General features: G+C 39.1%; 2 protein-coding genes across 4 annotated transcripts; one reads left to right on the top strand and one right to left on the bottom strand.

Annotated features, from left to right (window-relative positions):
- Positions 1 to 5049: 5049 nt before the first annotated feature.
- LOC133304800 (L10-interacting MYB domain-containing protein-like) lies at positions 5050 to 13923 on the top strand. Of its 3 annotated transcripts, none has more exons than XM_061504858.1 (6): positions 5050 to 5155; positions 5964 to 6134; positions 11886 to 12226; positions 12304 to 12436; positions 12589 to 12956; positions 13038 to 13921. In XM_061504858.1, the coding sequence occupies exons 3-6, from the start codon at positions 11894 to 11896 to the stop codon at positions 13662 to 13664; spliced, it is 1461 nt and encodes a 486-aa protein (XP_061360842.1). In that variant the 5' UTR covers positions 5050 to 5155; positions 5964 to 6134; positions 11886 to 11893; the 3' UTR covers positions 13665 to 13921. The 3 variants fall into 3 exon arrangements, with proteins under 3 accessions (XP_061360842.1, XP_061360843.1, XP_061360841.1); XM_061504857.1 differs by lacking the exon at positions 5050 to 5155 and adding an exon at positions 5236 to 5469; XM_061504859.1 differs by lacking the exon at positions 5964 to 6134 and having other exon boundaries at positions 5074 to 5155; positions 13038 to 13923.
- Positions 13924 to 13931: 8 nt separating this feature from the next.
- On the bottom strand, positions 13932 to 14862 carry LOC133304801 (dihydroneopterin aldolase 1-like). Its single transcript, XM_061504860.1, has 2 exons — positions 14660 to 14862; positions 13932 to 14157 (listed from the first exon to the last, which is right to left on the bottom strand). Exons 1-2 carry the CDS (start codon positions 14860 to 14862, stop codon positions 13956 to 13958), a joined length of 405 nt encoding a protein of 134 aa, XP_061360844.1. The 3' UTR covers positions 13932 to 13955.
- Between the last annotated feature and the right edge of the window lie 384 nt (positions 14863 to 15246).

Genomic DNA, 15246 nt, shown 5'->3' with positions numbered 1-15246 from the left:
TCAGCATGAAAACATAGGGACAAGACCGCCATAAGGAGAGGGACACACCGCCGCCCTCAAAAGTCACGGACGTTCCTATGCCAAGCCATTTTAGGAGGTGCATGGAGCAGGTGTGTGAGGCACCTTGTGGGGAAGCTTTGGTCTCCATTTTCATCGTTTTTTTGTCCTCTTTAATGTCATATATTTGGTCTCTTTAATCGGCCACCGATCGATCATGAACACATCAAAAAGGATTTGGATGTCCTACTTTTGGCTTTTTTTCATTACAATTTTACAAAATATTGAAAAATATACAAAGATTGAAATGAAAATCAAGGATGAAACCTAATCACAAAGGATTAGTTGCCTTGTTACAATTGCAAAAGAATACACAAAAATTTCTACCATGTTTAAAGTCAAAAACCAAAATAAAAGCATCGATTTTTATGAAAAGAATTATAAAGGATCAACATACAAATCATATGATCAACAAATATAGAATCCTAGGTGTCATATTTCATGAAGCAAACTAATTACATGAATAATGAGACTAGATTCATATACAAATGTACAACTTGCTCTGATACCAATTGTTGGAAAAGTTGGATCAACGGAAGGGATTTAGGACCTAATATATTTGTATGCCTACGAATCATCATTGCTTCGCAACCACAAAAGGTCATACCTTTCGAAGTGTAGATCTGCGAGAAACCTCTTTTGTATCGGTCTAATGGTCCTTCTCGCCTCTGCCGCGATAGTTTCTCCTCTTTCTCAATCTGGCCTCTTCCGCGTCACAACATGAACAAGCCTCCTTCACAATTTGACTTCCTCCGTCACAACATGAACAAGCCTCCTTGTTGAAGATGGATTTTGGCAAATCTTCTAGACTATCCTCAAGGGGAAAAAGGGAAGTGTGTGGGCATTCTAACTTTCAGATCTATTCTTACCTCATCAACAACAGCTTGGAAGCTGATGACTAAAGTGAGGATATATACATGGATACCAAGAAACACTGAGCTCAATTAAGCTTTAAATAAAAGAGCATAAACCCGATAGGTGCTTGGAGCGATTTAAGAAGACTAGGAGGTACCTGCAAGGCATTCTGATGCTCAAGTTAGTGAGTATTTGATATGGTCAAGTATGAATGACAAGATGATCATACCTGATTTCATGCTTTTGTATGTATAGTAGATAAGCATCCTAATTATGTCGCCTCAGCATGGCGATGTTCATTCTTATTGGTGGGCATGAGTGGTTATTCCGAGCTATCTTGCATGTTGGATGCCTAATATCAGGCTATACCCTGTAGATGTAGTTGTAAGCACGCATCTGTCCTCTAGCTATTGGTTATAAGAGGGGCTGTAGCATTCTAAACAAATTTCATGTAGTCGCAATTGAGTAAGCAACTCATGTCGTGTGTCATGAGGTTACAGGATCATCAAGATACGTAGGATAGCCGCGTTTCATTTCCCCTTAAGTAAGTTTTTGGGCCTTCTAAGTCCTTTATTGGTTAGGCCTGTAATCCCGCATGAGATAGATCTGGATCAGTATATAACTGAAATTAAAAACTCTTAAATTTAAATCTAATTATATTTTATAACTTTATGGTTTATAAAAAAATTTATTTATAGATTAAATTAATTTTAAATTTTGAGATTCTACATTTATATATACAAGTCTACCTGAATTAGGGTTGGCAAAAACAAGCCAACTCGTCAGATTGGCTCGTAACCCGCCAAAAATGAGTCGGGTTGGGTTGGAAAAAATGAGCTGCCAACCCGACTCAAGTCAGCTTAGGAAAAAACCAGCCAACTCGAGGGTCAAATGGGTCAGCTCGCGGGTTGAGTTGTTTTTTTTTTTATAAAAAAAATATAATACACAAAAATGGACAAAACCCACACATGCTGTCATTATCTTTCTTCCTTCTCTAAATCTAAGTCCCTAATCTTCTCACATCCCTGCTATTTTTCTATTATTAGGCTGTGATGGCTCTGTTTGGTTCAAATATCTTACTCACTTGGTAGCAAGTGGTTCTGATTGTTTCTTGATGTTGGTGTAAATTTGTTGTGAAGAAAATTCGAAATTAGAATATTATGCTTTTATTTCTCATGTTGTAACCCTTTGTTTAAGCTGATTGAAGCCACATAGCTAGTGTGTAACACCCCATATATATCCGGTTTGTTAACATGTCATTGTATTAAGCCACACTTAATAAAAATGCGGAATGTCTTTTTCGACATTCAATTATGACGTCATTATACTTAGCCAAGTTGATTACTTAATCATTTTCATAAAAACATCGCTTGTATGTAAATTGCAGAAGACATCTAACTGAAATACCTCAATATATTAATAACAGTGAGTATCTAAAATCACAGAACTACAACACGTAGTTCGGACATAATCCTGATACATTATTACAACTCGAATCTAAAACAAGACATAGTCAAATCACTGCGGCATGGACAATCCCCATGCTCACCAAATAAGGCAACAAAGCCAACAAAGTCTCAACAGCAACAACATAATCATAGCTAATCAACAAAATAGCAGCAGATATAATCTAGCATCCAATATAATCAGCATAACAACATATAATTCAACTAAGCTCCGGCCTCCTGCCGCTTGAGGTCTCAACCCCCGCATTACCTGAACCTGAAATGGTGCCCCAAACGTGGGGTGAGATCTCTAAAAATAAATCTCAGTAAGACAAGGGGTCCTCGAGGATCTTCCACCCCAAGCTCACTTACATGTGCAATATAAGTTCTAAAGCAGTTTACACAATATATATAAGTTCCAAAGTCAGTGTAATGCACAGATAACCATGTCATGCGTGTCAATATAATCTACTGGCCAGAGAAATGCAGGATATATATCTATCTCCTACAAATAGTGCAATATAATCTACTTGCATCCACCCCAGTCTCACCATCTTGTATGACGCTACATACTCAGGCTTACTGTCAAAGTGGAACAACACATGCATATTATAAGGCCCTTACATATAACAGTTCAAAAGCATTCCAATCATCAAAGCATGAAAACACATCATGCATATAAACCATTCCCCATGGGGTATGGTGGAACCAACAATGGCAAAACCGAGGACACGAAAGCTTACCTTGTAAGCTAGCTATCCAAACCAAGAGTCCACACAAGCTCAAGGCCCACAAACAGCACAATCACAATCTGTTTAAGCAATAATTAATCATCAATAATCATTACTCAAGATTACACTAGGTGATTAAGGCTTTATTACTCATTTTAACTCATTTCATGTTATTTTTGCAGGAGGTATTCGAATGCTCCAGCTCTCCAGAAAGTATTCGATTACTTTCATTTAAGTATTCGAATACTAACAAGTATCCGAATAATTTTTCCCCCAGTATCCGAATACCACAGTATCCGAATACCAAACCTTACTGTATTCGAATACTTTTCAGTATTCAAATACTTCTTCAAAGGTAGCCGAATACTTTTCTTCCCAGAAAAGTATTCCAATACTCCTGCAAGGAGTATTCAACTACCAGTTTAAAACTACATTTGCAAATCTTTACCAAATACTCTAAGATTTTAATATGTTAAACTAGACATCTCAAGATTTCCAACGACATATTTTATGTCTCAATCGGAGTTGTATAACTCCGGTTATGATTTTTGCAAAGTTCCTACAACAACTGAATTTCCAGCAATAGGGTCGAGACTTCAAACATAAACTGAGAGAAATACACATATTCAATGGATCTGAAAATTTACAGGGTTGTATCCCTATGTGTTAGCTTCACATAGGTCCAAACCTCACTCAATTTAGAGCTCTGTAGCTCAAGATATCGCAATTTTACTAAACTGGGTCGCTGTTGTCTCGCGAAGTATTCGATTACTGCATTTTTCCAGGAAGTATTCGAATACTTCCAAACCTCTCAAGGCTTTAGCACACTAAAATATGAAGCCTTTATGAAGAAATCAAGAGTAAAGGTACTTTCTTGAAGGTTTTCTATGGAGGAGAAGGCTAAGGGAGGGTGAAGGAGAGGGTGGCAGCCAAATGTATCAGAAATCTCTACGTAGGCACATCAAAATCTGACCTAGGTTATTGTGCAAGTGGCTATATATAGCCCACTTAAGTTTAATCACACAGTAATAGCACTAATAGCTACGCTTAGAATTTAAATCCCAAACTTAGGATTCTGAACCTACTCATTTTTCTAGGATTTATCATATTTTTATTTTATTTTTCGCAGCACCTTCTCGGTACGCGCTTTTCCATAGCCAGTATCAGTTCTGGCACCAGTTCTCATTATTTTGACTTGAAACTTGTTTTACTAGTCCTATATAATATTCTAGGAATATTCATGCACTTATTATAATTTTCCGGAATACTTCATCGGTACGCATTTATACCGAGTAACAGAACCGGTATCTGCACTTTTCGTCAGAAAAGCGACTTTCAGCATTATTACTCACTTACTATAATTATTAAATCCTCATAATAATTATTAGGGTCAATTATAGAATTATTTCCTAATTTCTTTTAATTAATTAATTAACTTCCTTAATTAACGGTGCGGTTTCTTACATAGTGCATCAATACTACAGGTTCATTTAAATAGGTTTAAAACCAGCCAACCCGCGAGCAATTTTCGAGCCAACCCGTGAACCAATTTTTGAGCCAACTCACGAGCTATTTTTTCAAGCCAACCCACGAGCCATATTTTTGAGCCAACCCGCGAGCCAACCCTAACCCGACTTGGATCGGGTTGGGTTGGATTTTCTGGCTCGTTTTTTTTTTTTCAGAGCCAACCCTAACCCGACTCATTTCTTTTGAGTTGCATGCGGGTCGGGCCGGGTCGAGCCGAGTTAGCCCGTTTTGCCAACCCTAACCTGAATCCAATTTGATTTAAGCAGATTTCATGTTCATAATAAATCAAATCAATTCAATAATTTCAAATAGAATATTAATAATGCATGATTGATTAACCATTCAAAAAATAAAAAATAAACTAAAGCTTTTTTTTTTGGAAACCAAAATAAATAAATAAAATAAAGCTAAGCACAAATGAAATGAGCAATGTGTATCTGAACAAGAATAGCCAAACAAAACCATTCTCTCTCTCGTTTAAGGATAACTTTATTCCTTTACTCTCTCGCTTTGTTCGCTGCTATTCTTCGTTTGTTTCTGGTAAGTTCCATTTACCTTTTTTTTTCTTCTTAGCATCAATTAGGGTTCCATCGTTTTTCCATTCATCAATGTCCCGTTAGTCGAAATTATTTAGGAGATTGAAATTGAAGGCTTGTTGATTGACTCTGCTCTGTGTTCCTTGTTTGGATGCAAAAAATTGAAACTTTTAATGTAAATCAGGAAGAAAATTTCAGTATGAGGCAGTGTACTGGTGCATGAAACTGGTTTCTCATGGAAGGAAGGAATTGAGGTTGATGTAATGTTGCATTGAGGTACATAGAAGAAGAAGAGAAAAAACCCCTTGAACTTTAAAGGTCTTTTTTTAAAAAGATAAATAAAATTTATTTGATGCTTAAATGCTTATGTTGTATTTACTATAAGCAGGGAACTTAGAAGTGATGAATTGGAGTTAACTGGCTACTTAAAACCTCTCAATAACTGAATTTTCTCTATTTGTAACATGCTCATAGAATTCCTGGGCCAGGACCAGGACACTGAGTTAAGGTCATTTTGTAATCAATTTAGAGCAAGCTGTGTGATCTTCGTAGTTTGACTAGCCTTGTAAACTCTCAGATTGGTTCTACTGGTTGAGGGTATGCTCACCTGGCAGAATTGAACAAAGTCTACATAAAAAAGGTCTTGGTTTGGATTTCTGCTATAATACATGGCTGAGACTTTTGGTTTGTCCTGAATTTGAAATAGGGCTACGTCCCCTCCTCTGAAATTTTTCAACAATAAAAGTTGATTTTACCCTATGAGCTAACTCTCATTGGGAAGGCTGTCATTTTTTTTTTTTTTTTTTTTTCAGTAATCTGAAGGGTATCCTCCGGCCGTAACCGAAGACTAATCCCCAATCGAGCACTGTTGGACCCTTTCGGGAGCGACTCTCCCAAATCCTTTTTTTCCATTCCCAGGGCTCGAACTCGAGACTTTTGGTTAAGGGACCCAGGCTCCTTACCACCTGTGCCAAAGGAGTTTGGTAAGGCTGTCATTCTTTGCTACCACATTTATCTACATGTTAACAAAAAGCAATTACATGTTACTTCTGCATACAACATACTACATCTTCTCTCTTTTAATAAGCTTAAGTGTCTAATTAGGAAGTGAAGTGAGATATAGCATGAAACTTAGCACTTTGGAGCACACTTCTATAATATCTGCAACATATAATGTGTGTGAGATATTGTGTATTGGATATTATTTATGGAGCTGAATATCATGTATAGTTAGGCTGTCTGAGAGGATGCTTAACTTGGTATGGATGTGAGCACAAGTTTGCTTTTACTTTTCATCATGCTGGCAAAAAATATTAAGCATTATTACTTTTGTTACTGGTAGAGAAAATGTAGTGAAAAATATCTTGGATGATGATAGTGCTGGCGACGTATCAGGTTTTACTTGGGCGGGGGTAGATTTTGATATACAAGTGATCATCCACTGTAGTACTTTTGATATATCTGGCAGTGTTCCTTTGAATATTTTTCACTCTGCTTTAACCGGCCAAATATTAGGGGAAAGGTCTTAAGGTCACTATGCTTTTTAGATACTGTTAGAATATTAGATATGATATGATTAGATATGATTAGATATGATTGGATTTTGTCTTATCCGTAAATAGTCTGACTGTATTAGGATTAGGTTTGGACCTTACACTTAAGCCCATTAGGGTCTCTATATATTGTAACTTCCTGACACAGATCAATACACAACGTATTCTTTTACATTTAACTTGGTACCAGAGCTATTTCGTTCTGGGAACCCTCGCTTCCGCTTAGAAATCTTGTTCTTCGCTTTAAAACCTAAGCCCACTGCTTAGGAGTCATCTTTTCTTTGCCGTGCGTCCTTCCGGCAAGACATCAAGGACTGTAAGTCCTCTCCAGGCATCTTCTGCACGTGTCCACATCCCCAAACAGTCACCGGAGCCACCATTAGCCACCGTCAGCCACTGTTCAGGCTGCCGGAGTAATTTTCCGGCGAGTTTTCAGTCTGGAACGAACGCGAACAGAACCCTCTCCTCCCGGCGACCTGCTCTGTGGAAGTCCGGCCACCATCGGAGTTGTCACGCGCTCTCACGCGCCTCCAGTCTTCTCTGCGCGCGTGGGCTTCACGCGCCACCTTCTGCCGGCGCGTGAGCACTATTCCGGCGGCTTTTTCCGGCCGGTCTTGGACAGAGAAGCTCGTCTTCTCCTCCTCTTTCTGGATCTGTGGTTGGTTCTTTGTGGGTCTGACTTTTTGTGCGCACCTCTTCTTGATTGGTGATCAGGTTCGTTTCTCTTTATTCGGTTTGTATCTTTGTGATTTAATACTTTGGCAGCAAACCCTCCAATTCATTCGGAGGTCAAGTCTCCATCTCCTCCTGTGAGAAATTCTCCCAATATCATCTCTACCAATATTGGGTCCATTACCTCTTCAAAATTGAAGGGATCTGTTAATTACAAGAACTGGGCCACCTCTGTTCGAGTTTGGTTCTTTGGACAAGGATATGGGAACCATCTCACAACTAAGTCTACTGATGTCCCTAAGGAGGACAAGTCTGATTGGGAAAAGATTGACAACCAGCTTCTGAGTATCCTCTGGCAATCCATTGATCCGATCGTCTTGGATATCTTTTATTCCTTTCAAACTTGCACTGAAGTATGGGAGGAAGCAAAAAACCTCTACACTAATGATGTTCAGCAACTCTATTTCATCATCTCCCAGTTTATGGAATTGAGCAAATCATCCGACATTCAGATGGAGACATATATTGGCAAGAGTCGCTCTTTGATGCAGGCATATTTGGATATGCTGCCTTACCCTACTGATGCTACTGCATATCGGAAACAGGTGGAACGTCTCTTTATGGTTGCCACACTTTCTGGCCTTCCCGAAGAATATGATAATGTCCGTGATACTATCTTGACTAGTGGGGAGCCTGATCTATCCATGACGTATCAGCGTCTTCTGAATTTGAATAAGAAATCTGCTCCTGCATCGTCTTCTGCTGTTGATTCTACTGCTCTAGTTTCCCGTACTGATTTTCGCGGGAATATTGGAGGTGGACGTGGTCGTGGTAGAGGCCCAGAAGGCCGTGGTAGAGGCCCAGGAGGCCCAGGAAGTCCAGTCGGACGTGGTCAGCGACCTCGTTGTCATTACTGTCAGCAACTTGGTCATTATGAGGAACGCTGCTACACAAAGTATCCTCACATGCGACCTTCTTTTGCTGCTAATATAGCTCAATCGGATACTGCTTCAAATGGTACAGTCTCTCTCTCCTCTGAAGAATATGTAGCATTCCAGGCCCTTCTCAGGAAGTCCTCTCCTCAATCTCAGGCCTCCGCTTCAGAAACTGGTAATCCTGTTGCTTGTGTTTCTCATTCTGCATCACTTGGTCCTTGGATATTTGACTCAGGTGCTACTGATCACCTCTGTGGTAATAAGGAACTCTTTTCTTCCCTTACATATTCTGAAAATTTACCCTCTTTTACTCTTGCTGATGGAACTAAGGCCCCCGTTCATGGGATTGGACAAATCTGTCCAACCTCCTCATTGACCTTGACATCTGTCTATTACATTCCTCACATCCCTTATAACTTAATATCTGTTAGTAAATTGATCAATTCTCTTAATTGTATTGTCACATTCTCAAACCAATCTGTTTTTGTGCAGGACCCGGGTACGGGGAAAATGATTGGAGTGGGCCGTGAGTCACGGGGTCTGTTCTACCTTGATGTGCCGAGTCCTTCAGTTGCTTGTTCTCTCACAGAATCTCCACAACTCATCCACAGTCGTCTTGGGCATCCTAGTCTTGCGAAATTGCAGAAGATGGTTCCTCTTTTATCCGGTCTTCAAACTTTAGATTGTCAGTCATGTCAGCAAGGAAAGCACATCCGCTCCTCCTTTGCTAATCGTGTCAATAAGCGAGCTGATGCTCCTTTTTCAATTATTCATTCAGATGTTTGGGGTCCTAGTCGAAGTGTGTCTGTTTTAGGGTTTCGGTATTTTGTTACCTTTATTGATGATTTCTCCCGTTGTATTTGGATTTATTTAATGAAAAACCGTTCTGAGTTGTTTTCTATTTATCAAAGGTTTTCTGCTGAAATTCATACTCAATTTGGTGCTTCTATTTGTATTTTACGTAGTGATAATGCTAAGGAATATGTTTCTGTTGACTTTTCTCATTTCCTAGCCACACAGGGTACTTTACACCAAACCACTTGTCCTCACACTCCACAACAAAATGGAGTAGCTGAACGTAAGAATAGACATCTCATTGAGATTGCCAGGACTCTTCTTATTCACATGCATGTTCCTCTTCACTTCTTGGCTGATGCAGTCCTTGCTTCTTGCTTTCTCATCAACCGCATGCCTTCATCTGTGCTTAATAATGATATTCCTCATAACTTATTGTTTCCGGATGTTCCTCTTTTTCCTCTATCCCCACATGTTTTTGGTTGTACCTGTTTTGTTCAGGATCTCACTCCTGGTAAGGATAAGTTAACATCCAAAGCCTTTAAATGCATTTTTCTGGGTTATTCTCGTCTTCAAAAGGGTTATCGCTGTTACTCTCTTGATCTCAAGCGTTACTTAGTTTCCGCTGATGTCAAATTTCTTGATCAACAACCCTTTAATTCTATCCCATCTCTATTGTCACAGGTTGATTATGTTCTTCCTGTTCCTTTTCTTGACTTGTCTTTGTCAGATGCAGGTGCTTCTACTCCAGATAAGCAATCACCTATTGCTCCAGTACCTGAGAACCGTCCACTTCTCACTTATCAGCGTCGTAACACAGTACCTCCAGTCGACTCGACCCCTGCTGACTCATTGCCCCCTGCAGTTGATTCTTCCCCTCCGGATCCTTCACCAGAGGCTCTTCCCATTGCTCAAAGAAAAGGTACACGTACTACTCGTAACCCTTATCCTCTTTATACCTTCTTGAGCTATGATCGTCTTTCTCTTCCTCATTTCACCTTTGTTTCTAGTCTTTCTTCTGTTTCTATTCCTAAGACCACAGGTGAAGCACTTTGCCATCCAGGATGGCGCCAAGCGATGCTTGATGAGATGACCGCACTTCATACCAATGGCACTTGGGACCTTGTTTCTGCTCCTCCAGATAAGTCTATAGTTGGTTGTCGCTGGGTGTTTACTGTGAAAGTTGGACCTGATGGCCATGTTGATCGTCTCAAGGCACGCCTAGTTGCCAAGGGTTTTACTCAAATATTTGGTCTTGATTATAGCGATACATTCTCTCCAGTCGCTAAGATGGCGTCCGTCCCCCTATTTCTTGCCCTTGCTGCTGTTCGTCACTGGCCACTCCTTCAACTTGACATCAAAAATGCCTTTCTTCATGGTGATTTACAAGAAGAAGTTTACATGGAGCAACCACCTGGTTTTGTTGCTCAGGGGGAGTCTGGGAAGGTATGTCGTCTTCGAAAATCCTTATATGGTCTCAAGCAGTCTCCTCGAGCATGGTTCAGTCGCTTTAGTTCTGCTGTACAGGCGTTTGGCCTAATTCGCAGTAAAGTTGACCATTTTGTATTCTATAGGATTACATCTCCTAACAAGTGCATCTATTTGTTAGTCTATGTTGATGACATCATCATCACCGGAAGTGATCAAGACGGAATCCGTCAGTTAAAACAACATTTATTCAGTGCATTTCAAACAAAGGACCTTGGAAAGCTGCGTTACTTCTTGGGAATTGAGGTGGCGCAATCTAGACAGGGCATTTCTATCTGTCAAAGGAAGTATGCCTTGGATATCCTAGAAGAGACTGGTATGTTGGGGTGTAAACCAGTTGATACACCCATGGATCCTAATGTTAAGTTTTTTCCAAGACAAGGGGTCTGATCCTGGACGTTATCAAAGGCTGATTGGGAAGCTCAATTATCTTACTGTGACTAGGCCAGATATTTCTTTCGCTGTCAGTACGGCTAGTCAGTTCCTTGATTCCCCTTGTGATTCACATTGGGATGCTGCTGTGAGGATCCTCCGATACATCAAAGGAGCACCAGGAAAAAGGTTTGTTGTATTCGGATCAGGGAAATACAGAAATTTGTGGTTACTCAGATGCCGATTGGGCAGGATCACCTTCGGACAGACGCTTTACTTCTGGTTATTGTGTCTTCTTCGGAGGAAACTTAATCTCATGGAAAAGCAAGAAACAACCTGTTGTTTCCCGATCTAGTGCAGAAGCTGAGTATCGTGCAATGGCAAATACTACCTGTGAGTTGATCTGGTTAAAGCAGTTGATTCAAGAGCTTCATCTTTGTGAACAGAAACAACCCATGACACTCATCTGTGATAATCAAGTTGCGCTACATATATCCTCTAATCCTGTTTTTCATGAGAGGACCAAACATATAGAGATTGATTGTCACTTCATTCGGAAAAAGATTCAGTCAGGAGAAATCAAGACAGCTTTTGTCAACTCGTCTAATCAACTAGCAGATGTTTTCACTAAAGCTCTTAGAGGTCCTCGGGTTGAATACATTTGTAACAAGCTTGGTGGTCATAATATATACGCACCAGCTTGAGGGGGAGTGTTAGAATATTAGATATGATATGATTAGATATGATTGGATTCTGTCTTATCCGTAAATAGTCTGATTGTATTCTGACTGTATTAGGATTAGGTTTGGGCCTTACACTTAAGCCCATTAGAGTCTCTATATATTGTAACTCCCTGACACAGATCAATACACCACGTATTCTTTTACATTTAACTGATACTAATCCATTTGAATTACAGGTACTGAAATGGGGGATGATTCTTCTATTAGTTTGGACAGCTTGAGGGCTAATTGGACTCCAACTCAAGACCAATATTTTCTTGAGCTTTTGTTGTCCCATGTTCACAAAGGGAATAAAACTGGCAAAGCATTTGGCAGAAAAACTTGGGCAGACATGACTGAACAATTTAACTCCAAATTTGGGTTCAAGTATGATGTAGATGTGTTGAAGAACCGTTACAAACGATTCAGGAAGCAATACAATGAGATGAAAATGATTGTTAGTCAAAATGGATTCCAGTGGGATGGGACACTATACATGATCATAGCTGATGATAAAACGTGGGATGAGTATATTAAGGTACAAATTTATCTTCAAATATCTCAAAAGCACTAATGAATCTTTGCATTGCAATTAGCGTGCTTTTCTGCATGCAGGCCCACCCTGAAGCCCAAGCTCTCAGAACAAAAGTTATTCCATATTATAATGATCTGTGCATAATTTATGGCCATGCAGTTGCTGATGGGAGATACAGCCTTTCATGTTTTGATGTAGATTTTGAGCGTGAAGGTAGAAACAAATGCATTGATCATTAAATGTTATTGTTTGAAGCTTGAAAGAAAATTCCATTTAATTTTCTTCACCAAATTTATTCATTTACTGTAGTTATGTTTCATTATGTTTGAACTAATTTTATTTTTACTCTGAAATTGCTTCAAAAGAAATGGATGACAAGACTACCACCAGTAAAGGAGTGGATGATCATACTCCCCCCACTGTTATTAATCACAGTAAAATAGACTGGTCTCCAATGATGGACCAATTTTTTGTTGAACTGATGCTGGACCAGGTGTGTAAAGGGAACAAGATTGGCCATACATTCAAGAAGAAAGCATGGACAAACATGACAGATAAATTTAATGATAGATTTGGATGTCATTACAGTAAGGTTGTCTTAAAAAACCGTCTCAATGTCCTGAGGAGGCATTACTGTTCTATTAATGTCCTCCTTGGCAAAGAAGGTTTTAGTTGGGATAAGACACAACAGAAGGTTGTGGCTGATGACCAAGTTTGGCAAAACTGCATCAGGGTATGAAGTATTCTTGGTCATTTTTATTTTTCTTTTTGAGTATTTTTATTTTCTACTACCATCACCTACTCATAATTGCAGGTGCATCACAACTTCAGGCTATATAGAATTAAAAGCATGCCTTTTTATTCTAGCATGTGCATAATATGTCGCGATGAAGCTTCTGTTAGTTGCAAGTCAAATCTTGAAAAGGGATCTTCTGAGAGAAAGTACTCTATCCCATATACTCAGCCCCTCCCTAATGCAGACAAAGGAGCATTGCATGTAGGTGGTAAAAATAATTTTACCAGAGACACCATGCCACTCCCTAATACAGATAAAGAAACTCAGGCTCTCCCTAATGCAGATAATGAAGCATTTGTTTTACGTGTTGGAAAAAATGTTTCTGGTCACCAAAAAAGGCAACAACCTAAAATGCCCCCAACCTTGAATGAGTCTAAGAAGGCAAGAAACTATGATGAGGGCATGGCAGTTGCTCTGAAACATATGGAAGTTGCAGTTACATCACTAAGCAAGAAAACAAAGAAAGAAGATAATTTTTCCGTAGATAATGTTATCAGGGAGCTTCAGGCTATACCAGACCTGGATGATGATCTAATATTAGATGCCTGTGATTTTTTGGAAGATGAGAAAAGAGCAAGGATGTTTCTGGCATTGGATGCTAATTTAAGGAAGAAATGGTTATTGAGAAAGCTTCGTTCAGAATGATTGGTGAACCTCGGGCTAGTTCATCTGAAGGCAGGTTTCTTAAATTCTCTTAAACTGCATGCAAAGCAAGCCATAACTTCCATGTGTTCACAAGAACCCCCAACATGTTTGAAGCTAGAGGAGTTATTCTTTGTAGATATTGATGAGTAGAGATAAATTTGAAAACTAAATTTCTTTTAGTTTAAAATAATGAAATGTAAAGTTATCTATGAAGGAGAGAAAGATTGTAAAGTTGTGTGTTAAATGGAACTTCAAGACATACAAAACATATAGCAGTAAATCTTAAAAGTTTTAATTTGCCACATCACTTCTGTGTCTAAGAATCTCAACGCCTAAATAATCAACTGGACCCCGAACTGCTACATGAGGCTTTCCAACTTTCACACGAACAGCAGAAATCTGGTGGTGCTTGGTTAGAGTAGAGGTTGCAATTTGTTCAGCCACTGACTCCAGGAGATTGTGCGGTGACCCTTCAAGAACTTCTTCAACTATACTGCATTCACGGATACTTCATACATTAATCAGATCATAGTTACCTAATTACTTATGGAAAATAAGGAGCACATAGAAGATTATTCATTTGGACATATTTTAAAATTCTCTCTCTCTTAAGAAAAGGGCAATTTGGTCCTCTAAAGCTTGTCCTATGTGCAGGGTGTATTGAAGGGTTAAACTTATTGTGCGAGTCTATAATAAATAATATGATATTTGGAAGTCTTAAGGGACCCGATTAATTCGATTTTGAGTTTGAACCTCTTCACTTTCTACAGAAATCGCAGCTCTCATGATTCGAGCCCACTACATTTGGGTAGGTCAAATCATGGGATCTTGCAGCTCTCATGATTCGAACCGGCTATATTTGGGTAGGTCAAATCATGGGATCTAGCTCTTTTGCTATTAGACCAATAACTCCTGGGATAAGGCTTATCTTCTTTCACTCCTAATACATGCTGATAAGGATGATGAAATTACATAAATGGATATTGCTGACTCACCTGTATATTTCAGTGTAACTAACTGTATCTGACAAGATATCAGATTTACCAGCTGCTCTGAGATCCACCCAAGCATCTAAGTCTACCAAAAATTTCTGACCCAGCTTCCTTTCTTCTGGGATTACACCATGAAAACCATGAAACATCAATCCCCTCAGTATGAGTTTGTCTCCCTTCACCAGTGCATCATGATCAGCTTCCATTGTTGCTGTTATCAATTTGAAGTGGCACTGAGAAATTACTATATGCAATGGCTTTACAAGTAACAATTGAAAGCAATAACCAATCTTACATTCCTAATCATGTTGAATTCTATCATTTTTACGTAGCACTAATTTGGTTTTGCAAGAGGTTGTGTCTCCTATATGTTACATATATAACCGGTTACATCAACATGAGATGTTAACATGTAAATGAGAACGTCTAAATAACATTGCTAAAATCATAGGGAATAACATCGTTTGTTTGTCCTATGAAAGGATAAAAGAGATGCTTACAGTGGGTGGGCGAACGATGATGGAGAATTTCTTTACACTGCTCCTTTAATTTTATTTATTTATTTATTTTCTAATTTTTTTTTTTTGGTT

Source organism: Gastrolobium bilobum, unplaced genomic scaffold (assembly GCF_033153095.1).
Source record: "Gastrolobium bilobum isolate Gb01-03AN ecotype WA unplaced genomic scaffold, APGP_CSIRO_Gbil_v1 utg5099, whole genome shotgun sequence".
In the NCBI taxonomy this organism is placed as follows: Eukaryota; Viridiplantae; Streptophyta; class Magnoliopsida; order Fabales; family Fabaceae; genus Gastrolobium; species Gastrolobium bilobum.
This window is presented reverse-complemented; position numbering and strand designations above follow the sequence as displayed.